The 20,767-nt window shown below is 33.9% G+C and overlaps 1 protein-coding gene across 1 annotated transcript; it reads left to right on the top strand.

Annotated features, from left to right (window-relative positions):
• The first annotated feature begins 14,529 nt into the window (after nucleotides 1-14,529).
• Nucleotides 14,530-19,141, top strand: LOC143588674 (protein DETOXIFICATION 24-like). The gene is made up of 8 exons (XM_077069619.1): nucleotides 14,530-14,775; nucleotides 15,060-15,601; nucleotides 15,910-15,996; nucleotides 16,079-16,135; nucleotides 16,223-16,464; nucleotides 16,571-16,689; nucleotides 18,858-18,944; nucleotides 19,049-19,141. The coding sequence occupies exons 1-8, from the start codon at nucleotides 14,530-14,532 to the stop codon at nucleotides 19,127-19,129; spliced, it is 1,461 nt and encodes a 486-aa protein (XP_076925734.1). The 3' UTR covers nucleotides 19,130-19,141.
• Nucleotides 19,142-20,767: the final 1,626 nt, after the last annotated feature.

Here is a 20,767-nt window from a genome sequence, read left to right as displayed (position 1 = left end):
AGATCGAACCATATCCAATAGAGTTCGATTCCTCCTTCCGGACACACCATTATGTTGTGGTGTTCCGGGTGGAGTAAGTTGTGAAATGATCCCACAACTTCTAAGATGATCTTGGAAAGCATCACTTAGGTATTCACCTCCTCTATCCGAACGAAGTACTTTGATGGTTTTATCAAGTTGATTTTGTACTTCATTTTGGAAAATTTTGAACATTTCAAAAGCTTCATCTTTGTGTCTTAACAAGTACACATACCCATAACGACTATAATCATCGATAAAGGTAATGAAGTATCTTTCACCATTCCTTGTCATTGTCTTAAAGGGACCACATACATCCGAATGTATGATACCCAATAAGTCTTTTGCCCCTTCGTTTGTTCCACTAAAGGGGTCCTCGGTCATCTTTCCAAGTAAACAAGATTCACACTTATCAAATGAATCATCTTCACTTGATTCCAAAAGACCATTCTTTTGAAGTGTATGTATGCGATCTTTGTTTATGTGACCAAGGCGACAATGCCAAAGATAAGTCTTACTCAAATCCATTTTGAGTTTCTTGGTGCTTGATTGGTACAACATGTTATCAAAGGATGTGTTATCATAAACTAATTCATAAATGCCATTAGACGACATTGCTTTAAAATAAAAGACATTATCCATGAAAACACAAATACCATTGTCTACAAACATTAAATCAAAACCACATTGTCTTAACAAAGAAACGGAGATAATGTTCCTAGTCAAACTAGGAGCATACAAAACATCTTTCAAAAAGTGTAGTCTTCTCGGGCTTTAACAACAACCTTTGCTCCGTTGCCCATGAAGAGACTAATATCTCCTTTCTTGAATCCATTATTTCCTTTAAACCCCTGCAATAAATTGCAAATATGAGTTTCACATCCGGTATCCAATACCCATGTGTTAGAGGAAATAATATTAAGATCAACATGAATCATGAAAGTTGTACCTGAGGTTTGCCCCACATCCCTCTTAGCTTTCAACTCTTTTAGATAGGTAGGATAATTCCTCATCCAATGTCCTATCTCCCCATATCCAAAGCATGGATCCTCCAAGCTAACCTTTAGCTTCTTCGGTTTGGGTGGTTCCACTTTTGCCTTTCCCTTGAACTTGCCCTTTACTTGTTCCTTACCTTTGGCAACCTTTGCCTTGGGTTCTAGGTGATGCATCTTCCTATTGCCTCCCTCATTGATCGTGAGAACGGGTAAAACCTTTTTAACCATCCCCGTCTCGGCCGTCTTGAGCATTGCGTGAGGCTTACCAATGCTCTTGTCCCACCCATTCATGTTATAATTCATAAAAAAGTCTCAAATTTCTTGGTTAACCCATTTAGGATCAAATCCGTGGCTAACTCCTTTGAGACGGGACAATTAAGGCGCTCGAAACGATCAATGTGGCTTTTCATCTTAAGTACATAAGATGAAACCGATTGGGTTTCTTCCATATGACAATTAAGGCGCTCGAGACGATCAATGTGGCTTTTCCTTACCCTAGCTTGTGTAAGGAACATTTCCTTAAGTTGGGTGATCATGTCGTATGCCCCATGAAGTTCAAAATCCTTTTGAATCTCGGGAATCATAGTTCTCAACATGAGGCAAGAAACTTGCACCGAATCCTCATTGTGCTTAACCCAATCGTTATGGTCTTGGACATCGTCAACGCTAGGTTCATTGGGAATATGATCCTCTAATACGTAGTATTTCTTTTCTTGCTTGAGAACGATTCTCAAGTTTCGATACCAATCCATAAAGTTGGTATAGTTTAGACGATCCTTATCGAGAATAGATCTTAGTGATAGGTTATTAATGGGTGGGATAATAACGTTAGGTGGATTGTTGATTACGGCCATCTACAAATATAACAAAGCTCAATTTTAGTATTTTCGATATCAATAATTTTAATCGTTAATACCTTTTATGTCTCCAAGACAATTAATGGTTAAAATCTAGAACCCAACGTTACATTTAAATAGTAGTTATGTGACATTTATCCTACTATTTAAATTAACAAGGTAGTCAATGTTTGACGATTGCAACCCTTTGCAACTTCTAGTTTTATGGGATCGGTTAAACATCTTATGTTTAGTCGGCATGTTTAATCCCATCAACACCATTGTACACCATACTTCGGTGACCCTATTCACATGGTTTCCAATTTAAGTCGTCCTACTTTACACACATGTGAGCTTACATATACAAGTGGTTGGGTGACCTTTATCCCACAAATATGGTAAACCCACCTCAAACTCACAAGTTTCCTCCAATGCGGTTAGGTGACCTTTATCCCACATCGAGTTCCCAAGCGATTCGAGTGTTGTATAAAAGGATGGTGTTTGACTTATTTTATGTACCTTCCATTTGCATGGATTCAAATGTATGGTACTTAGTTGAAAAACCCATTTTCAAAGTTCCTATTAATAAAACCCATTTTATTATTAAATCATTAGACTTTAATAAAACCAATTTTTATTACTTAATGATTTCTAAGGAACCAATTTTATGCTAGTTGTTGATTTTAAGTTGTTAGCAAACCACATTGCAATAACACAAAAAAAGTAAATCAACCATGCAAACATACAACCACAAGTTCATAACCATAGCCTCCTAATATTGACTACACTTGTTGACCGAAGACAGGTGTGTCAAAAGGTCTCTCCTAAGGGACTCAAAAGGAGATGTGCTTGTGTCGGTGAACTCCCACTTGATCCCGCATCCAAATGCTCCAAGTGTTCACCCTCCGTGTTGTGGTCTCCATTATTTTATTTGGGCTTCCTTCCTTGCATCTTGTTTTACAAAATATATCCTAATACATTTTTCTAGTAAAAGAAATGCACCTAATCTACTTATTATTACAAACCAATTGAAATAAATAAATAGATTACAAACCCAAATAAATATTACAACCATATCGAATGAATAAATAACACAACACAAATATTCAACCAAACACAAGGCCATGGCTAGGTTATGAACATCTATTACACATCCAAATATGCAATAACACAAGACCCAAAATGGTTCCCCTTTGACCCTAAAACTTTCGGCCAAACAAATCAAAGCTGAAAGTTCTGGGTTTTGTCCAAACAGCACAATTAATCATGCAAATGACTTAGTTTTTCAAGATTACCACATGCATGTAAAGTATAATCTTGAAAAACCATGGGGTATCCAAAACCCCTAAAATTTTCGGCCATATGGTAAACCCACCATAAACCCAAAAATTTTTGGATCTAATGAAGCATGCATCCGTATAAGCGGCTCTTGATGCCACTGTTGGGTTTCAACAAGATTATCAAAGTCGTAAAATTCCAATTTTATGAAAAACGCAGTGGAAATAAGTTTTAAATCTTGTTAGTTTATAGTGTATAAAGCCAATTTTATACATGCAAAACCCAAGCCCGGATCCAAATACGAAATACATACTATCAAACACATGCATGTCACTATAAGTCCATGCATGTTACGATACCTTTCAAGAGAATCAAATCCGGGTGAAGGAGAGGATGGTAGGAAGGCAAGAACTTTAATGGGAAGGTCCTCAAGCTTGCATACCCCAAGCCTCCGACAATACACCTTGATTAGATAGGATTTGCACTTGAAATCTTCTCCTTCTTGTTCCTTTTTCCCTTTGGCCGAATCCAATGGAGAGGAAGAAAGGAAAGAAAGTTTTATGTTATTTGTGTTGTTGTGTAATGAGAGAAAGAGAGAAAATGGTCATTAAAGATACACCACCCAAGTCCCCCAATGAGACTCCTTGCATGCACCCACTATCTTTGGGATAATAATAAAATAAGACAAGGGCGAGAGAGCGGGGGGGGGGGGGGGGGCTCTTCTTTTCTTTCGTATTATTATTATTATTTGCAAGGTTTCCATAAATACCTTGCTTTGTGTTATACATACTTATATTGTGTCATACACAATGCTTTGTGTTATTCACACTTATGTTGTGTCATACACAACAATAACACATTATAAGTAACATGCTTAACATATTGTTACTTAACCATTTTAATTAACAATATGGAATGCTTTTTCTCAAAGCATAAATCATCCATATGATTAATTTATTTCACAAGTACATTTTATTTAGAAACCCCTTTCCAAATAACTCAAGTGTTAATATTCATTTGTTATGATCATATCATATATAAACAAATATTATTGGTGTTTGTCTAGCTTGTTATTAAGTATGACCCGACTTGGATCATGACGTACTAGCCACATCAATAATAATATGTGTCTTGGCATACCGAGTCCAACACTTTATATGTATAAAAAGCTTAAATATATCTATAAACTTTCCAAAGTTTACGCTATACTCTCGACTATATATAATCTAAGCTATGAATTGAAATATCTTAAACATACATCTTACCTTAAAATGGGTATAATGCTTAAGGATGAACGAGGAGTACTTGACTATACGTAGGGTGTTGGGGTATGAAACGTCGAAACTCTAGAGTGGCGTCGGGACTCCAACTTGGCGGCACAAACTTCAAGAAAGTGAAAGTGGTTTGGTGTTCGGGATGCCATAAATGAGCAACCCATGACACCATTTATAGTCATTCGCTCAGACCCTCGATCGAACCGTCTCTCGCCACCATTCATTCTTGTGAGACACATGTCCTTTCATGTTGACATGTGGAGACACATGTCAATCCATTTGATTAGTCATCGGGCACATGTCAATTTCATCCGATTAGTCATCGGACATCTGTCGCTCATGGGAGTTTTATGTTTTTATTTTAGCTAAATGACTAACTGGCCCCTTAATTTTCTAAATTGTTATGGAAATTTTTGAGAAGTTACACACATTCACACCAACCGTTCAAAGCAAGAAACAGAGAACAGAAGGCGCCACACAATGAAATTCCGCTGCCACCATAGACGGCTGGAGCTGCCAGAACGGCAAAGCAACACCGAGTCAGATTCTCACAGTCAGTCAGTCAGTTAACTATCCGGATTGCCACGCCAAGATACAAATAATCTTTTACTTCGTTGATCATCATAAGTTGATAATCATGATATTATTATATTATGTATTTTAGCCTACGATCTAATTTGCAGATCCGATAAATAAATAAAAAAGTTACGATTCCCTAGTAGCCGTTTGTGGTAGAATTAGTGTGGTTGGCCGTTGGCCTTACTGAATTTTAATACATACATTCATGCATGCTTACTGTGTTGTCATGGCACCCTATTTTTTGTACTCTTACTGATGCAAAAGTCTCCAGCTTCGGCAAGAGCTTCACTTTATGTTCCCTCCCTAACCTGGATGAACGCATACGAACCAAATCAGAATATTAATTAATTATAAACAATATAGAAATTATAACTTTAATGCCCTATGGATGAACAAAAATACTCAAACCTTAAGCTGTATGATTTATACATAAATTATATTGAACAGAAAAACACGCCTTTCACAGTCGGTTTCACTCTCTAGATACAGTCGTAGATCCACCGCTGCCACAGAAATGGCCGGTGTTCGCTGCCTCGCCGGAAAGAGATTGGCGAGAAGACAGAGAAAGAGTGATGAAAGACGAACGTGATGAGAAAGAGGGGTGAAGACATAGACGTGACATAGCATATCTTAACTAAAGACGCTTCAACCAGTAGTAAGTTGTGAAACAACAGACACTTCACATTTTTAAGATATATGTAATATGAATTGTTACATGGGGAATATCTCATACAATAGTAACAAAGTTTCAAAAGTGTTTTAATTAGGTCACTAATGCAATTTTTTCTTAAATCGGATCACTAAATCTTCAAACCGAGTTTCACCAATCTTTTTGTGCTTCAAAAAAGAAACGGAGGATAAGATGTGGGAGTCAGAATTTTGCAACATATGTAGTTAAATTTAAAAAATGTTAATTATATTAAAATTTAAAAATAAAAAATAAAATCTAAGTCGCCACTTGGTGTCAACTTAAAAAAAAAGATAAAAATATTTCTTATGTGAAACAAAAAAGAAAAATGCTAAAAAAATGTTAAAACATTTAATTTAATAAAATATGAAAGTTAAGTGACTTAATTTGAACACTTTTTAAAATTGAGTAACCTAATTGAAACACTTTTGAAACTTTGTTACTATTCTATGAAATTACCCCTTGTTACATATTTATAATATATATAATACACCAAACAAAAGCAAATTAAGACGCTTCAAGCTTCAATGTAAGAGTTTTATGAGCAACAAAATACATGGTACAACTTTCAATAGAGACAAAATAGGTTGTTGTAACACTAAAACTCACATGTTATTTAATCTCATTTAAAATAGTTATAATCTTTGTCCCTCAACTACAATAAACTTTTGTAATTTTAAAAAATAGTTACAACAATGACCCTTAACCTTTTACCATTTGTTGATTTTATTTTCATTTTTAATCCAACTTCCTCTATGATTTTTAAGCGTTAATAACTTTTTTATGCATTAATATTTTTTTTAAAAATTGCACCATAAAAACAAACATATTTTTCTCTTTAATTTGAGTATAATATTGTTATATTTTTTTCAGTTAAAAAAATTAATATTTTGCGTAGGGGTGTTTGCAATCTGGTTTCGATTGTTTTTAAATTAAACCATTAGTAAAGATTTTTTTTCATCGAAAACCGAAAACGAATATTTTAAAATTGAAAATGACCGGCCAAAATTAAAGAAAAAAATCAACCGCGAAATCAAACCAATGACTGGTTTAACGGCTTTACGGTTTCAAACCGAAAAATGAACACCCATAAACTTGTTACATGATTACTAAGGTCTGCATTTCCCGCTGCATCGCATGGACACCTGTCTAGTTTCTCCTTACTAAACACCATAAATTACATATTTCCCTAATAAAAAAACAAATTATATATTTCCTCTTTTTCATTTCAAATTATCCATTTAACCTTGTTTAATTAAAATTAAAAAAAGAACAAAGTTAAATCCACTTCATCATATCATCTTCTCCGACCTATTTCGACAAGATTGATTCTTTGCAAGTTTTCGACCACTGCATCATAGCCAATAGACCCTAATTTCACCTCCTACCTTCTCCACGACCTCTCTTTTGAATTCCATCTTCTACCTCCACGTAACCCTACCGGCACCGATTCCCCTACTTCGCAGTTGTCACACCCTGATTGACCAGGAAAACGATTTGGAGATTCAAACACATATGCCTGAATCTTGTGCTTAGTTATTTGGTAGGGACAGAGGTTTCCTTCATATATGAAAAATGTGGCTGCGGCGGTGCTAGTCGGAGATGGGATCAAGCAAACTCGTAAAAAGGAGATGGTGTTGGTGGCAGTGAGCTGTGTGTGGTGGTGAGCAAACTGGTATTCATTTTAATTATACATATGGAGGCTAAAATTACAAATCTTTTGAACTTGTAATTTGTTAATCGAAACTTGTTTGTTGTATGATGGAAGCTGGTCTAAATTCATGTTTTAGGGGTTTGAGAATTATAAGGAAGAAAACAAGATTTGTTAAAAAATAGAGGAAGAAGAACCAACATCTATGGCCCATAAGCATTCATATATAATTTCATATTTTTAATTTTTTAAATAAAGGGTAAAGTAGTCAATATTAATAGATTAATTTTAGTAAAATATATATATGTGTAATATATGTTCTAGGAAAGTGAAATATGTAATAATTTTTATGGGTTGGAGAAATATATGTAATTAAAGATTTAATAAGGGAAATAAAGGCTAAACTATAAAGGGAGACAAAAATAAGAAGTGTGAGTATGATTTGTGGTAACAAGAAAAACCCCTAAAAAATTCAAAAAAATAATAAAAAAAAACAAAACTCGAAATATAAATAAAAAAAGTAAAAAAAAAACTAAAATATTTCTCACGTCTTTCTTGTTCAAAAAAAATCGAAAAAAGACACAATATTAAGAAAAAAGACATAATGATGAAAATAAACAAAAAATACAATGATCAATAAAAAAAGATACAATACATTGTAAAATATAACATAATGTTGAGAAATATACCACAATATCAAGAAAAAAAACACAATTTTATGGAAAAAAGACGCAAGCAATGACGAAAAAAACAAAAAAAAACAAGAATAAATAAAACCGCACGATGATTTTTTTCCCTTAACATTGTGTCTTTTTTTAGAACAAGGAAGACGGGGAAACATTTTTGTTTTTTAATTTTAAGATGTGATTTTTTTATTTTTTTATATTTGGCACAAATCTTTCTCATCATGTTTATTTTTATACTCATTTATAGAATAACTACCCATATATAAATACCCTATAATAACATTGCAATTCAGACTTATTTTAATGAGACAAATTAACAAGCAACTTATTTTGGTTCAAGCTGAGCTGATTTACAGACTGACCTACTCAAAGCTTTTTAAACAACCGGCCAATTACGTCTTTTAATTATTACTATATAACAAATACAAAGTTTGGTGCCGCAAATGCCTTATTGGGCCACTTAGCGGCACCAAACTGGCCCGCGAAGTTTGTTTTTGTTTCTTTAGTTCAGTCATCGTAACGAATGTAACAAAAACCGACCGAACGTCAATTTTTTGTGTTTTTTTTCGTTTTTTGTTTCGGGATCGACAGCGATCGACTTTTACCAACGCTCGAGTTTTACCGACTGACCTATTGGTCCACCTCACTTTTATACTTTTTTGTTTTATATTTGGTTTTAATTCCGGTACAATAACACACGTCACCGAAATCGACCGAATTCGCATAAAATTACCGGCTCAACGCTTGGGACCTACAACACTTGAGTTTTACCATCGTCCGAGTTTTACTAACCTTGCGCCGGGTGAAAAACTAGTTTTATATAAAACTAGTTATTAGACCCCGTCGCGTTGTTAAACTTAGTAGATGTGTAATTGAAGAAGTTGTTATGTTGAGTTTATTATTCGTCTAGTAGTTCCGTTAGAACTCAAGAAAACGATGTTGTTAAACTTAGTAGATGTGTTGTTAAAGAAATAGTTACGTTGAGTTTATTATTCGTCTAGTAGTTCCATTAGAACTTAGTTCTAGCTCAACACGACGATTATTAACGTTAATGTATATTTAATTTATGGTTTGTGTTTTAGCTTGAAGTTATTATTACTTATTAAGAATGTTGTGTTGTTAATGTATATTTAATTTCTAGTTTGTGTTTTGGTTTGAAGTTATTATATCATGTTAAAAAAAACCACAGTTGTAAAATATATAAAGCTTCAGAAAGACAGAAAGTATATAACAAAATAAACAAATGATACAATAGACGACACTCAAAAAAAGTTTTCAAGTAAAATTATAAAACTTCAAACACATAAAAAAAAGGTAAAGAAAGAATTGCTTAAAAAAAGAAAAGGTAATCAAAAGAAGTTGTCATATATGTATACTAGGTTAGATCTCATGTTCCATACAGGTGGAAATTATAATAAAAATAAAAATTATTGCATGTAATACGTAAATTCAGTTATTTGATATAATAATTTTTGTTTATGACTTTTATTTTATATTCATTTAAATCAAATTATAACTTAAAGTTTTAAAATTGAATTACATGTATATAAAAAAATAAAAGATTTGTCCTGATTTTCACCATTTAATAATTTTCCCTTTAACCATTGTATTGATTTATATAGTCAAACTTTTGTTATTGATTTAAATGAATATAAAATAAAATTAATGAAGAATTGTATATTGAATTGTAAAAGGTTAAATATTAGTATTTCTAAATTTATATGAATAGCTTAATATAATTTTAGAATGGTAATTAAATGAAAAATAATGGATTGAGGATTTTATGCATTTAATAAATTGTTATACATTTTAATGAATGTTAATTAGGTGAAAAATATATTTAAAGAATTGCTTATGTGGAATCCAATGTGGACACTCTATAATGGTGACATGTGGAAAAACCATCTTGCTTTAATAGTATATAGTTAGATTTATATTGAATTGTAAAAGGTTAAATATTAGTATTTCTAAATTTATATGAATAGCTTAATATAACTTTAGAATGGTAATTAAATGAAAAATAATGGATTGAGGATTTTATGCATTTAATGAATTGTTATACATTTTAATGAATGTTAATTAGATGGAAAATATATTTAAGGAATTGCTTATGTGGAATCCAATGTGGACACTCTATAATGGTGACATGTGAAAAAACCATGTTGCTTTAATAGTATAGTTAGATTAGATATGTATGCTAGATTGAAAATTTTATATCGTCGTTCCGGTTTTGATTGAGCCAAAACCAAACCACATTTGTCAATACTAGAGAATCCCATCCCGAAAGACTGACCCAATAACCCAATTAAGGCTTTTAATTAAATATAATACAAATGTTTGATACAAATAGAGCATATTCATACAATTATACAAAGCACCTCTATATTACCACCTTTTTTCCACCCAACATCCACATGAGTAAATGACTAATATGTTTTTTGATTATTTGATTTTAGGATGGATGATGGGATCGAGACAAAACTTCTTCGACATGAAAATGAAGAGGAAGGTGACCTAAAACAAAGGATTTGGGTCGAATCAAAGAAAATGTGGAGGGTTGCATTACCCAGTGTCATATCAAGGGTTTGCGCATTTGGAACTATTGTTGTCACCCAGTCGTTTATTGGACATATTAGTAGTACAGATCTTGCTGCCTACGCACTTGTTCAAACACTTAGTGTCCGATTTGTCAACGGAATACTTGTAAGTCAACTGTTGGTGTTTAGTTATAACTTACAAACAGTTGTTTTTTTAATTGAGCTCATCGACTAACATACAGCTTACCCTATATATTGATGTTAAATGAGGAAAAAAGATGATAGTTGAATTCAGTATGTGAACTCATTCACATTTTTAATTAGCCTTAAAAAACCACCTTCAAATCTAGACAAGTTTGCACTTTGGACAAAAAATATGACTTTTAATTTTATCATAATTGACCATTTACTCAATATTCTAATGTATCAACAGTTGGGAATGTCGAGTGCAACCGAAACCCTTTGCGGACAAGCATTTGGGGCCGGGCAACACCATATGATGGGCATTTACTTGCAACGATCATGGATCGTTGACTTGATTACTTTAACCGTGTTGCTCCCGGTCTTCATATTTGGTACCCAAATCTATAAACTTGTTGGTGAGGAAGAATCCATAGCAAATAGTGGTGGATACATATCTTTATGGTTCATTCCTTTTGTCTATAACTTTGTTTTTAGCTTGACTATACAAGTGTATCTACAAGCACAGTTAAAGAACATGATTATTGCATGAACCTTTTTTGACGTTTGATTTTGACTTGGGATTTATTTATCGTTATGGTTTTTATGAACTAGTTAAAAGGTTTAATTATATTAAATTAATGTATATATGTGCTTAGGGTTGTTTAATTAAGTTTTATTATTCCATAATTGCCTTGATTATTGTTTGTCATTATGATAGGTTTCTATTAGGTCATCTACTTTGTGTTTTTGACTATTTTATGATTGATTTCGCGATAAGATCATAGGAATAATATTAGTTAGTCAAATAAAACTAACTGTGCTGCTAACCTAAATAGCTGTAAGGTGCTAGGTTATTGATATGTCTTTGTTGATCAGGATTGCTAGATTTAGTTTTTCGTAAGGAGCCCATCTAGGTTTGATTGGTTAACTTTGTCTATCGAATTAATTAAATATATTAAACTGCCTTTGATTTCCGCGCTGTAGGGTAGGATTTCGTATAAAGGAACTAGTTTGTAATTAATTAGGTGACCATAAGAAAACTTGATTTTTAATACTGGTGTGCGTTAAAACTTATTAGAATTCCATAGGTGTCTCTTGAGAAGGGTCAGGAGTCCTGTTCGGGTTTTATCTTAAGCGTCTATTTTACGATCCCAGTTCCATAACTAAATAGTCTCCCGGTTAATTGACAACTGAAACTTAGGGGATTCTAGCCTAGGTGGTTGTTCATCATCATCTGAATTAAATCCAAGTTCTAAGTTTAGTCGTCTTTAGTTTTCTTAATTAGTTTAAATTAGTTTAAAATTAGTTTATTAGTAAAACCCCCCTTAAACAAATAATAAATAAATAAGTTGTGTCTGTAGTTGAGTCTAATTAGCTAGTAAACGTAATTTAAAGAGTCCTGTGGGTTCGATATCCGGACTTACTTAGCTGTACTAGAGTCGATCGGTTCACTTGCCGGTTAGTAGTTTAGTTTAAGAGTCTAGAATTTATTACTTAGTGTCTAAATTAGCGTTTATTTAGTTAATAAATTATTAAACTACTTCAAGCACATCATTTACTTTCAGGTGATGTCCTTTATATGCCAAGTTACCTCGCTTTTCGTCCTTTTGACCAACTGCCATCCAAATCCTTCGTTAAATCCTAGCATGTGCTATTTCGTCCTTTCTCACCTGGCTCTTTGCCTTTTTTTTTGTTTTTTTTGACTCACTAACACTCTAAGTTATGTTATGTTAAGTTCGTGTGAAATGACCAAAATACTCTCACCAACATCATATTTTTTTAAATAATAATATTAGTTTCTTCAACGTGAATCATCTAATTCATCAAATCGAGTATTCATCATATCGAATTAGATCAAATGAGTTGAGATTTCTCATGTGAAAGCTTGTCAACTTAAGTTAAAATATTAGTCTACCATCACCAAACCCGCCTCCACCCAACATGCACCACTGTCTACAACACTGATGTTAGCCACCCCATCTCTGTTTTATTTCTCGTCTGAAAAATTACCATCGCCACTCTCCTTTCTTAGATTAATTTTCCATCAACGAAATTGATGCATGAGCATGGTTAGGTTCTACCAAATCCATGAAAATGGTGTTATATAGTGAGGGTATTATGGTCTTTTCGCACAAAAATAAAATAAGATAACTAATGGTATTTTGGTCTAAAGGAGTTTAACCGAAATGACAAGAATGACACCATAGGAATAGTTAAACGAAAACAAATTAAATAAACATAACAAAAGTTACCAAACCACAAAAACAAAATGACTATTTATTATTTTTAAAAAATTAACACACAACCACTGTCCTAGATAGAGGCCCGATAATGAACATAGGCCCATAGCAAGGATAGATAGTGATGTAAACTTGTATAAGTTGTATCCGTGACAATATAAATTGTTGCTGCCTCTTGATTCAATAAACCAAATATCCCCACACCTGCTACGCTGTGGCTGATTTTTCCAAATCATCATTTCCTCACACAGTAAGTCTCTCTCCCTCTATCTCTGTCTCTCTCTCTCCACACGCATATATATATGTGTATATATGCGTATGCGTGCACGCATGCGTCTAAGATTTCAATCAGTGCTCTTATTTCTTAATCAAATTTAAATAAATGAGGAACTTAGAATTGTATATTCAGTTTATGTTTATTCGATCAGTTTTTAAAAACTCTAATACAAATTATATAAATATAATGCTTTAAAGCATGTGTTTGATTAAGTATATCATGGAGTTGGTACGGTCTGATATGTATTCATCACTTTCTGATAATTTTTATAATATTTATTTGTTAGTTTGCGACGTACGTAGGTAATATTGATTATGTACTACCTTGGTTTGTAATCGAGTGATTATGAATAGCGTACACGCTTCTTTGTTATCTTGTTATCTGTATATTTGTTTGGTCTAGAATTACTGGATAGCGGCGTTGGGATAAATCCGAAATTAGAAGTTGACGTTGGGTTGAACTCTATATGGGTGTATCATGGCCACGTTGTGTTTTTATAATATATAAATTGATTAAAAAATAGACAGAAAAAACAAAATCTTACCTTAAGAAAATTTGTAGACCCAATCAAGAGTTCCTGTTAAGGCTGCCTAGCAAGTTAGAGCGAAGCTACTGCTTTTATAATTAATCATGCTTGATATTCTATATAAAAATTATTATAATTAAAATTAATGTCAGCGTTACCATATTAGTGAGTTTTTTTGTAAAAATGGAATCGACTTATAAATTACAAACATTACAATTTAGACATAATTCAAATGAAACAAACAAGAAGCTTATTTTGGCTTGGGCTCAACTCAAAATAGCCGATTTTGGATGAGTCACGAGCTTTTTAGACAACCGTAATTTCAAGTATTTAGTGGATTATAACCTAACAAGATAAGAGGGATGCAGATTTTGGAATTATATTCTTTAAATTTATATAAAGTATTATGGAATAGGGACACAAAACAGTTGTTGTATGGGCCGCTATTATTTATATCAATTTGATTTTTGGGTCATTCTTATGTTAGATTGAAACCAAAATTTCCATTTTATATCGTTGTTCCGTTTTTAACTTTTAAGGGAGCTAAAACCAAACTGAATTTGTCAAAACTCGAGGACCCAAACCCGATAAACTGACCCAATAACCCAAACCTTTTAAGTTGATCAGCAATTGGATTGGGTAGTTTACTGTTTGGTCCAAAATGAATATACCAAGCACCTCTATATTACCACCTTTTCTCCACCCAACATCCACATGAGTACATGACTGATATGTTCTTTGATTATTTAATTGATTTTAGGATGGATGATGGGATCGAGACAAAATTTCTTCGACATGAAAATGAAGAGGAAGGTGACCTAAAACAAAGGATTTGGGTCGAATCAAAGAAAATATGGAGGGTTGCATTACCCAGTGTCATATCAAGGGTTTGTGCATTTGGGACTATTGTTGTCACCCAGTCGTTTATTGGACATATTAGTAGCATAGATCTTGCTGGCTACGCACTTGTTCAAACACTTAGTGTCCGATTTGTCAACGGAATACTTGTAAGTCAACCATTTTTGTTTAGTTATAACTAATGAACGGTTATTTTTAATTGAGCTTAAATTTGTACTCATTCAAATAACATACAGCTTACCCTTATATATTGATATTAAACGAGGAAAAAAAATATGATAATTGAATTTAAAATGAGAACTGATTCACATATTTTTATTAGCCTTAAAAGAACCACCTACAAATCTTTACAAGTTTGCATTTGGAAAAAAAAAATTGTACTTTGAATTTTGTTATAACTGACCATTTACTCAATATTCTAATGTATCAACAGTTGGGAATGTCGAGTGCAACCGAAACCCTTTGCGGACAAGCATTTGGGGCCGGGCAACACCATATGATGGGCATTTACTTGCAACGATCATGGATCGTTGACTTGATTACTTTAACCGTGTTGCTCCCGGTCTTCATATTTGGTACCCAAATCTATAAACTTGTTGGTGAGGAAGAATCCATAGCAAATAGTGGTGGATACATATCTTTATGGTTCATTCCTTTTGTCTATAACTTTGTTTTTAGCTTGACTATACAAATGTATCTACAAGCACAGTTAAAGAACATGATTATTGCATGGCTTTCGGTTTTTCAATTCGCTGTCCATATACCTTTGTCACTGCTTTTCGTTTATAAGCTGAATATGGGGGTCTCGGGTGCCATGATTGCACTCTCAATGTCTTCGTGGTTTCTTGTGATTGGAGAATTCATATACATTTTTGGAGGACGGTGTCCGCATTCATGGAAAGGATTTACAGTTGCTGCGTTTAAGGATCTTATTCCTGTTGTAAAGCTTTCGTTATCATCTGGTGTGATGGTCTGGTAAGTATTCCATAACCTTTGCAATTTTGACTATCCAACGTCAAACAGAATGTTTCTATCTCAAAAATGATTTGAAAACATTCTTTCGGGTGCTGCTAAACGTACCCATTCGGCCATTCTCACAAACTTGCTGGTCCGTCCCCGCTGAAAAAAAGCATCCCTGATCAAAATGTTGGGTATGTTTACGATAAATAGGGTACATTTAGACACACCATTCAGTTATTTCCTAACTAATGTAATTAAGTTAACAAAACCATTCGTTTCACTTTGAAAGTCAAGTTGGTCTGACCATTGTTATTAATGTGTAGCTTGGAGTTATGGTACTATGCTGTTCTAGTCTTACTTGCTGGTTACATGCCAGACGCCGAGGTTGCAATATCCGCCTTCTCCATTTGGTATCAACTCGTGTTATTATTTATCCTGTTTTGATAAATGTTAATAGAAGATAAATATTTTTTTTTTCAAAACTTTTTGCAGCCAAAACATTAACGCGTGGGAGTTTATGATAAGCCTCGGTTTCTTAGGTGCTGCATGGTAAGTCATCGATGATCTCATTGAGAATCTTCTGGAGTTTATGTGACTAATACAACTTGTGTTGTGACTTGAACATATAATATAAAGTGTTCGGGTGGCAAATGAATTAGGTAGAGGAAATGCAAAAGCAGTAAGGTTTTCCATACAAGTCTTGTTGGGGACTTCCATTGCAATCGGACTGTTCTTCTTTGTTCTTTGTTTGGCGTTTGGTAAAAAACTTGCATACTTTTTCACGGATGATGATGATAGAGTTGCGGATACAGTAGCAGATCTTTCTTTGCTTCTCTCGTTTTCGGTTCTGTTGAACAGCATTTATCCCGTACTCTCTGGTAACTCCTTCCAGCCATTTTAAAAAATCTCTAATATCTGGGAATATTTACAATGTTAACTGTAATTTGTAAATACTCAATAGAGATATATATTGTTATTAATCAGGTGTGGCAGTTGGAGCGGGTTTGCAGTCAGCTGTTGCGATCGTTAACCTCGTTTGCTTTTACTTGATTGGTATTCCATTTGGAGCATTGCTCGGATATCTAACGAGTCTGGAAGTTAAGGTATATAAAAATATTGTTCTAAAACTCGAAACTCTTATATGGCCGATTTTTGATTATTAATTTGCGGGGATGTGATAACTAGACACCAACCCTATCTCGCTGACACTAACTCATTAGGGCCTATATGAGTCGTATAAGTCTATACGAGTCAAATAGAGATCACATGCACGAAAAATGCAATGGAAATGCCCGACTTGTGGTTTGACCCGTCTATATGCCTCGTATATGCCTCTACGGACCATATAGAACTTGATAGATTGTATAGTACAAGATGCATATAGTTCATCACCAGAGTTATATGCCTCATATAGGCCAGCACGCCTCGTATATATAGTTAATCACTGAAGAACTATATGCCTTGTAAAGTCCTTATACACCTCGTATATATAACTCGTATAGGTCTATACGTATATATAACGGTCAACGATGTTTGACAAAGAGCCTATATGACTTGTATAGCCCTATATTACTACAAGAAATTTGAGCTTTAGCGGTGACATAAAAGTCGTCACCAATACTTTTAGCGCGAAATGTCGCTGCTATTGAGTCGCTGTTGTTCTTCGTCGCTAATTACCATTTGTCGCCGCTAAAAGTAAAAGTCGTCGCTACTGAGTCGCCACTAATACTTTTCCGGCTAACTCCGGCGAAGAAATACGGCGGTGATGTCGTTGCTGATTAGGGAAATGTCGCCGCTAAAGGTCACTAACCCGTATAAAAAAATTGTTTTCCCACATTTCCAGATTTTCAAAAATACCTAAAAATACAACAAATATATGCGAACTTTTCCGAACACATATGAAAGTACATACACGTAAATACCAGGCTTTGCAAAATCATGTTGATCGAAATCAAACTATAAATGAAATGTTGAAGCAGATTATGTCTTTTTGGGGCCTTTACTAACAAAAAGCCGAAGACAGTATGCGGGCCCATGTTTGATGCAGGACGCCTATTTTCCAAATAACCTAAACGTTTTTAACATTTACCCGATTATTTAAAAATCAGTTGGTATTTTCTATTTATGTCTGAATACATTTTAATGAAATAAACTTTAATACCTTTGCTAACCTTCTCAATGTCACGCCCCGCATGGATTACATGGAATGAGCAACCTTGAAAGTTGACCGAATGGAAAAAATACAAGTTTAAAATATATGCAAAGTTGAGTTTTTTATATAAATTAGTAGAATATGTTTAATATATACCCATGAAGGGAATGCAGATTCGCTATGTTCAATATGAGCCCTAAGAGAATTCCTAGCCCGTTCTCTACCCTACATCTATATATATCATATAATTACACTAAAAAACACTGTATTTTCTCTGTCCTATTTAATTAAATAATATTTTTATACCTTTATCATCATATTTTCTCTCTCTTTCACTCACAACTACTTTATGAAAATATTAAAAAATTATACAGTATCTACAGTAAAACCTCAAATTTAACTTTCCCATACAAATTTTCTCTCTTCTATACTCACAATCACTCATAACCATACAATATAATTTACAAATCTCTCTCACATAATTTTAGGGAACGGATTGAAAATGCTCTAATATGCTTATACACACACAGACATACACAAAAACCCTAGGCTACAAGGTATCCCAATTCCTAGTCCCTAATTAAGAATATGATAAAAACCCTAGTATCAAAAAAATAGCATAATTAATAGCACAAAATAAATTGCCAACTTCATTAATTTGAACAAGATTAGGCGGCTTTCATCATTCGTCGGTGTAAATACTCCGACATGGTGGTGCAGCGGCGGTGTCGCTTGAAACGGGCGGTGCTGAGGTGCTCCGATGTTTTTGAAGAATTGGTGTTGGTGCTCCAGTGGGTTGGAGAGAGCCCTTGCAGTTGGTGGCAACAACGTGGTGCTCATGTGGTTGTCGTCCTCCGGATGTGATTTTTGGTGAGAGAAATCAGGTGGAGGGAAATAGCCTGCTTATTCTTATTTAGTATGATAAAAGTAGAGCCCTTGGATCTCATCCTTATCAATGGTTCTGGGTAAATATACCCATTTGCACACGAATCCAAAGGGCATGTTGCCGCTAAAGCTCTCTTTTCTTGTAGTGAATTATATAATTCGTATGATGCATGGTGTGTGAATATAAGATGGTGGTGTCTGGTTAGCGAGAGCCTAATTTTTATTACGTAACAGGGTATATGGCTCGGAATGATTGGTGGTGTATTGACACAAACAGTTACACTTGTGTATATGACTTGGAGGACAGATTGGGACGATCAGGTACATGCATAAGAAAGAACCGGAAGTCACACCTTGAATTATAATTTTTATTTTTTGTTTTTCATTATTTCGTATTAACAAGGATTATTCTTTGCCTCATCCAGGTCGAAAAGGCTTCACAACGCCTCACTCGGTTTTACTTAAAGTCCGATGAAAATCCTGAGCCAATTTCTAATTATCTATAATAATTAAAAAAAGCATATGCTCAGTTGGCTGTCCATGCATACCTATTTCATTTTTATCTGCATTTTTCTGAACTCTATATCTAATGAACGAAATTACGGGCAATTTAATGTAAAAAGTCCACTGATTGTTTCTTGTTTTGAATATTGTTTTGAATAAGGAGGTTGAAACCGTAAAGCAATGCATATAATGTGACGCCAAAGTGACAAGATATATGCGTGCATAATATATAGAAATATTGAAAACATCATGTTACTTATTATTAGTCTACTAGTATTCAGGTCCCCACTTTACAACGGGAGCGTAAACCATGAGAATAGTAACGCTGAAATGTTTTATCGAGCCGGTGTGCTGAAGGGTGCGTAGGAACCGCTCTTTGATGCGGGATTGTTGAACTAAACAAAACGCAAAAAAGGGTCAACCATGCACGCCCGTTGAACGTGTAATTAAGGATGGCAATGGTCAAGTTCAGACCATGTATTGGTAATACCAGCCCCATACTCGTTTGTAAAACTGTGTCCCATACACGGCCATTAGTCGTGTAGTTGTCGTGTATTTATCTGTCGTGTATCGGTATACTTGTCAGTTTGTTAAAAAAATACCAGTCAAGATTTTTATGTACATTTAATTGTTTATCATTATTATTGAAGTAGATGTCGTACTCTAATAAAACAAGTATCTACAAGACTTAAATACCTATAACTAGTACGGATAAGTAAGGTCATCTTCACGAGAAATCATTGGAAAGTGCAATTCATGTTCATTGTTCACTTATTTAATTAACTAAATGGATAAACAATGTCAAACAATATATGATTTGATTTGGCTGTAAACTATTAGATAAAACGATGAAAACGCTTTAGGTTCAGGTAATGCAATGAACTAACTGAATAAACTTATATCTATTTGGGAATCACATAGACATAATTCGTTTATTAGAATAGGCAAATAATTAGTAGACACGCTAGTTTGGTTATGGATGACTCACGGAACCTAATCCAACGAATCAACACAATTTAAGATGGTTTACCTAACATAAAGCAAGGCTGGTTGCTCGTGCGTATGGTCAACAATTTAGGGTAGATATATATGCACTAGTAGCAAGGATGGATACAATAAGGTTGATGATAGTTATTTCTGTTCAAAGTGGAGGGGAAATATTTCAAATAGATGTAAAGTCGGCTTTCTTGCATGAAAAACTGCAAGAAGTTGTATATGTATAGAAACCTCAAGCATATGTGGTTAAAGGAAGTGAACACAAGGTGTATAAGCTTGTGAAAGCTTTGTATGGTTTGAAACAAGCCCTAGAGAATGGTTCAATCGGATTGAGGCATATTTTGTTGGTGAAGGGTTTAAGAGAACCAAGTCTAAATATACACTGTTCATTAAAAGAGGCCAAAATGGTAAGATGTTGATTGTGAATATATATGTATATGATATTATATTCACAGGTGATGATAAAGAAATGATGGAAGAATTTAGAAAGTCTATGAAGAAAGAGTTTGAAATGATAGATCTTGGAAAGATGAGATATTTCCTAAGAATAGAAATGAATCAATCAATGGCCGGAATTCATACTTGATGAAGGAAGTATGTTGTTGAAATTCAGTCAAGGTTTGAAATATTAGAATGTAATGCTT

This window comes from Bidens hawaiensis, unplaced genomic scaffold, assembly GCF_021521415.1.
Source record: "Bidens hawaiensis isolate Kalapana, Puna unplaced genomic scaffold, B.hawaiensis_p1.1 tig00036687_1, whole genome shotgun sequence".
Lineage (NCBI taxonomy): Eukaryota > Viridiplantae > Streptophyta > Magnoliopsida > Asterales > Asteraceae > Bidens > Bidens hawaiensis.
Note: the sequence above shows the minus strand (reverse complement) of the source record. Positions and strands in the feature narration are given on the sequence as shown.

Bases quoted from the DNA above. Each gene is read 5' to 3' on its own strand.
- LOC143588674 (XM_077069619.1), top strand. From the start codon at position 14,530: ATGGATGATGGGATCGAGACAAAATTTCTTCGACATGAAAATGAAGAG. The intron at 15,997-16,078 runs GTATCAACTCGT...AACTTTTTGCAG, and splicing joins ATATCCGCCTTCTCCATTTG to CCAAAACATTAACGCGTGGG. The intron at 16,690-18,857 runs GTATATAAAAAT...ATTACGTAACAG, and splicing joins TAACGAGTCTGGAAGTTAAG to GGTATATGGCTCGGAATGAT.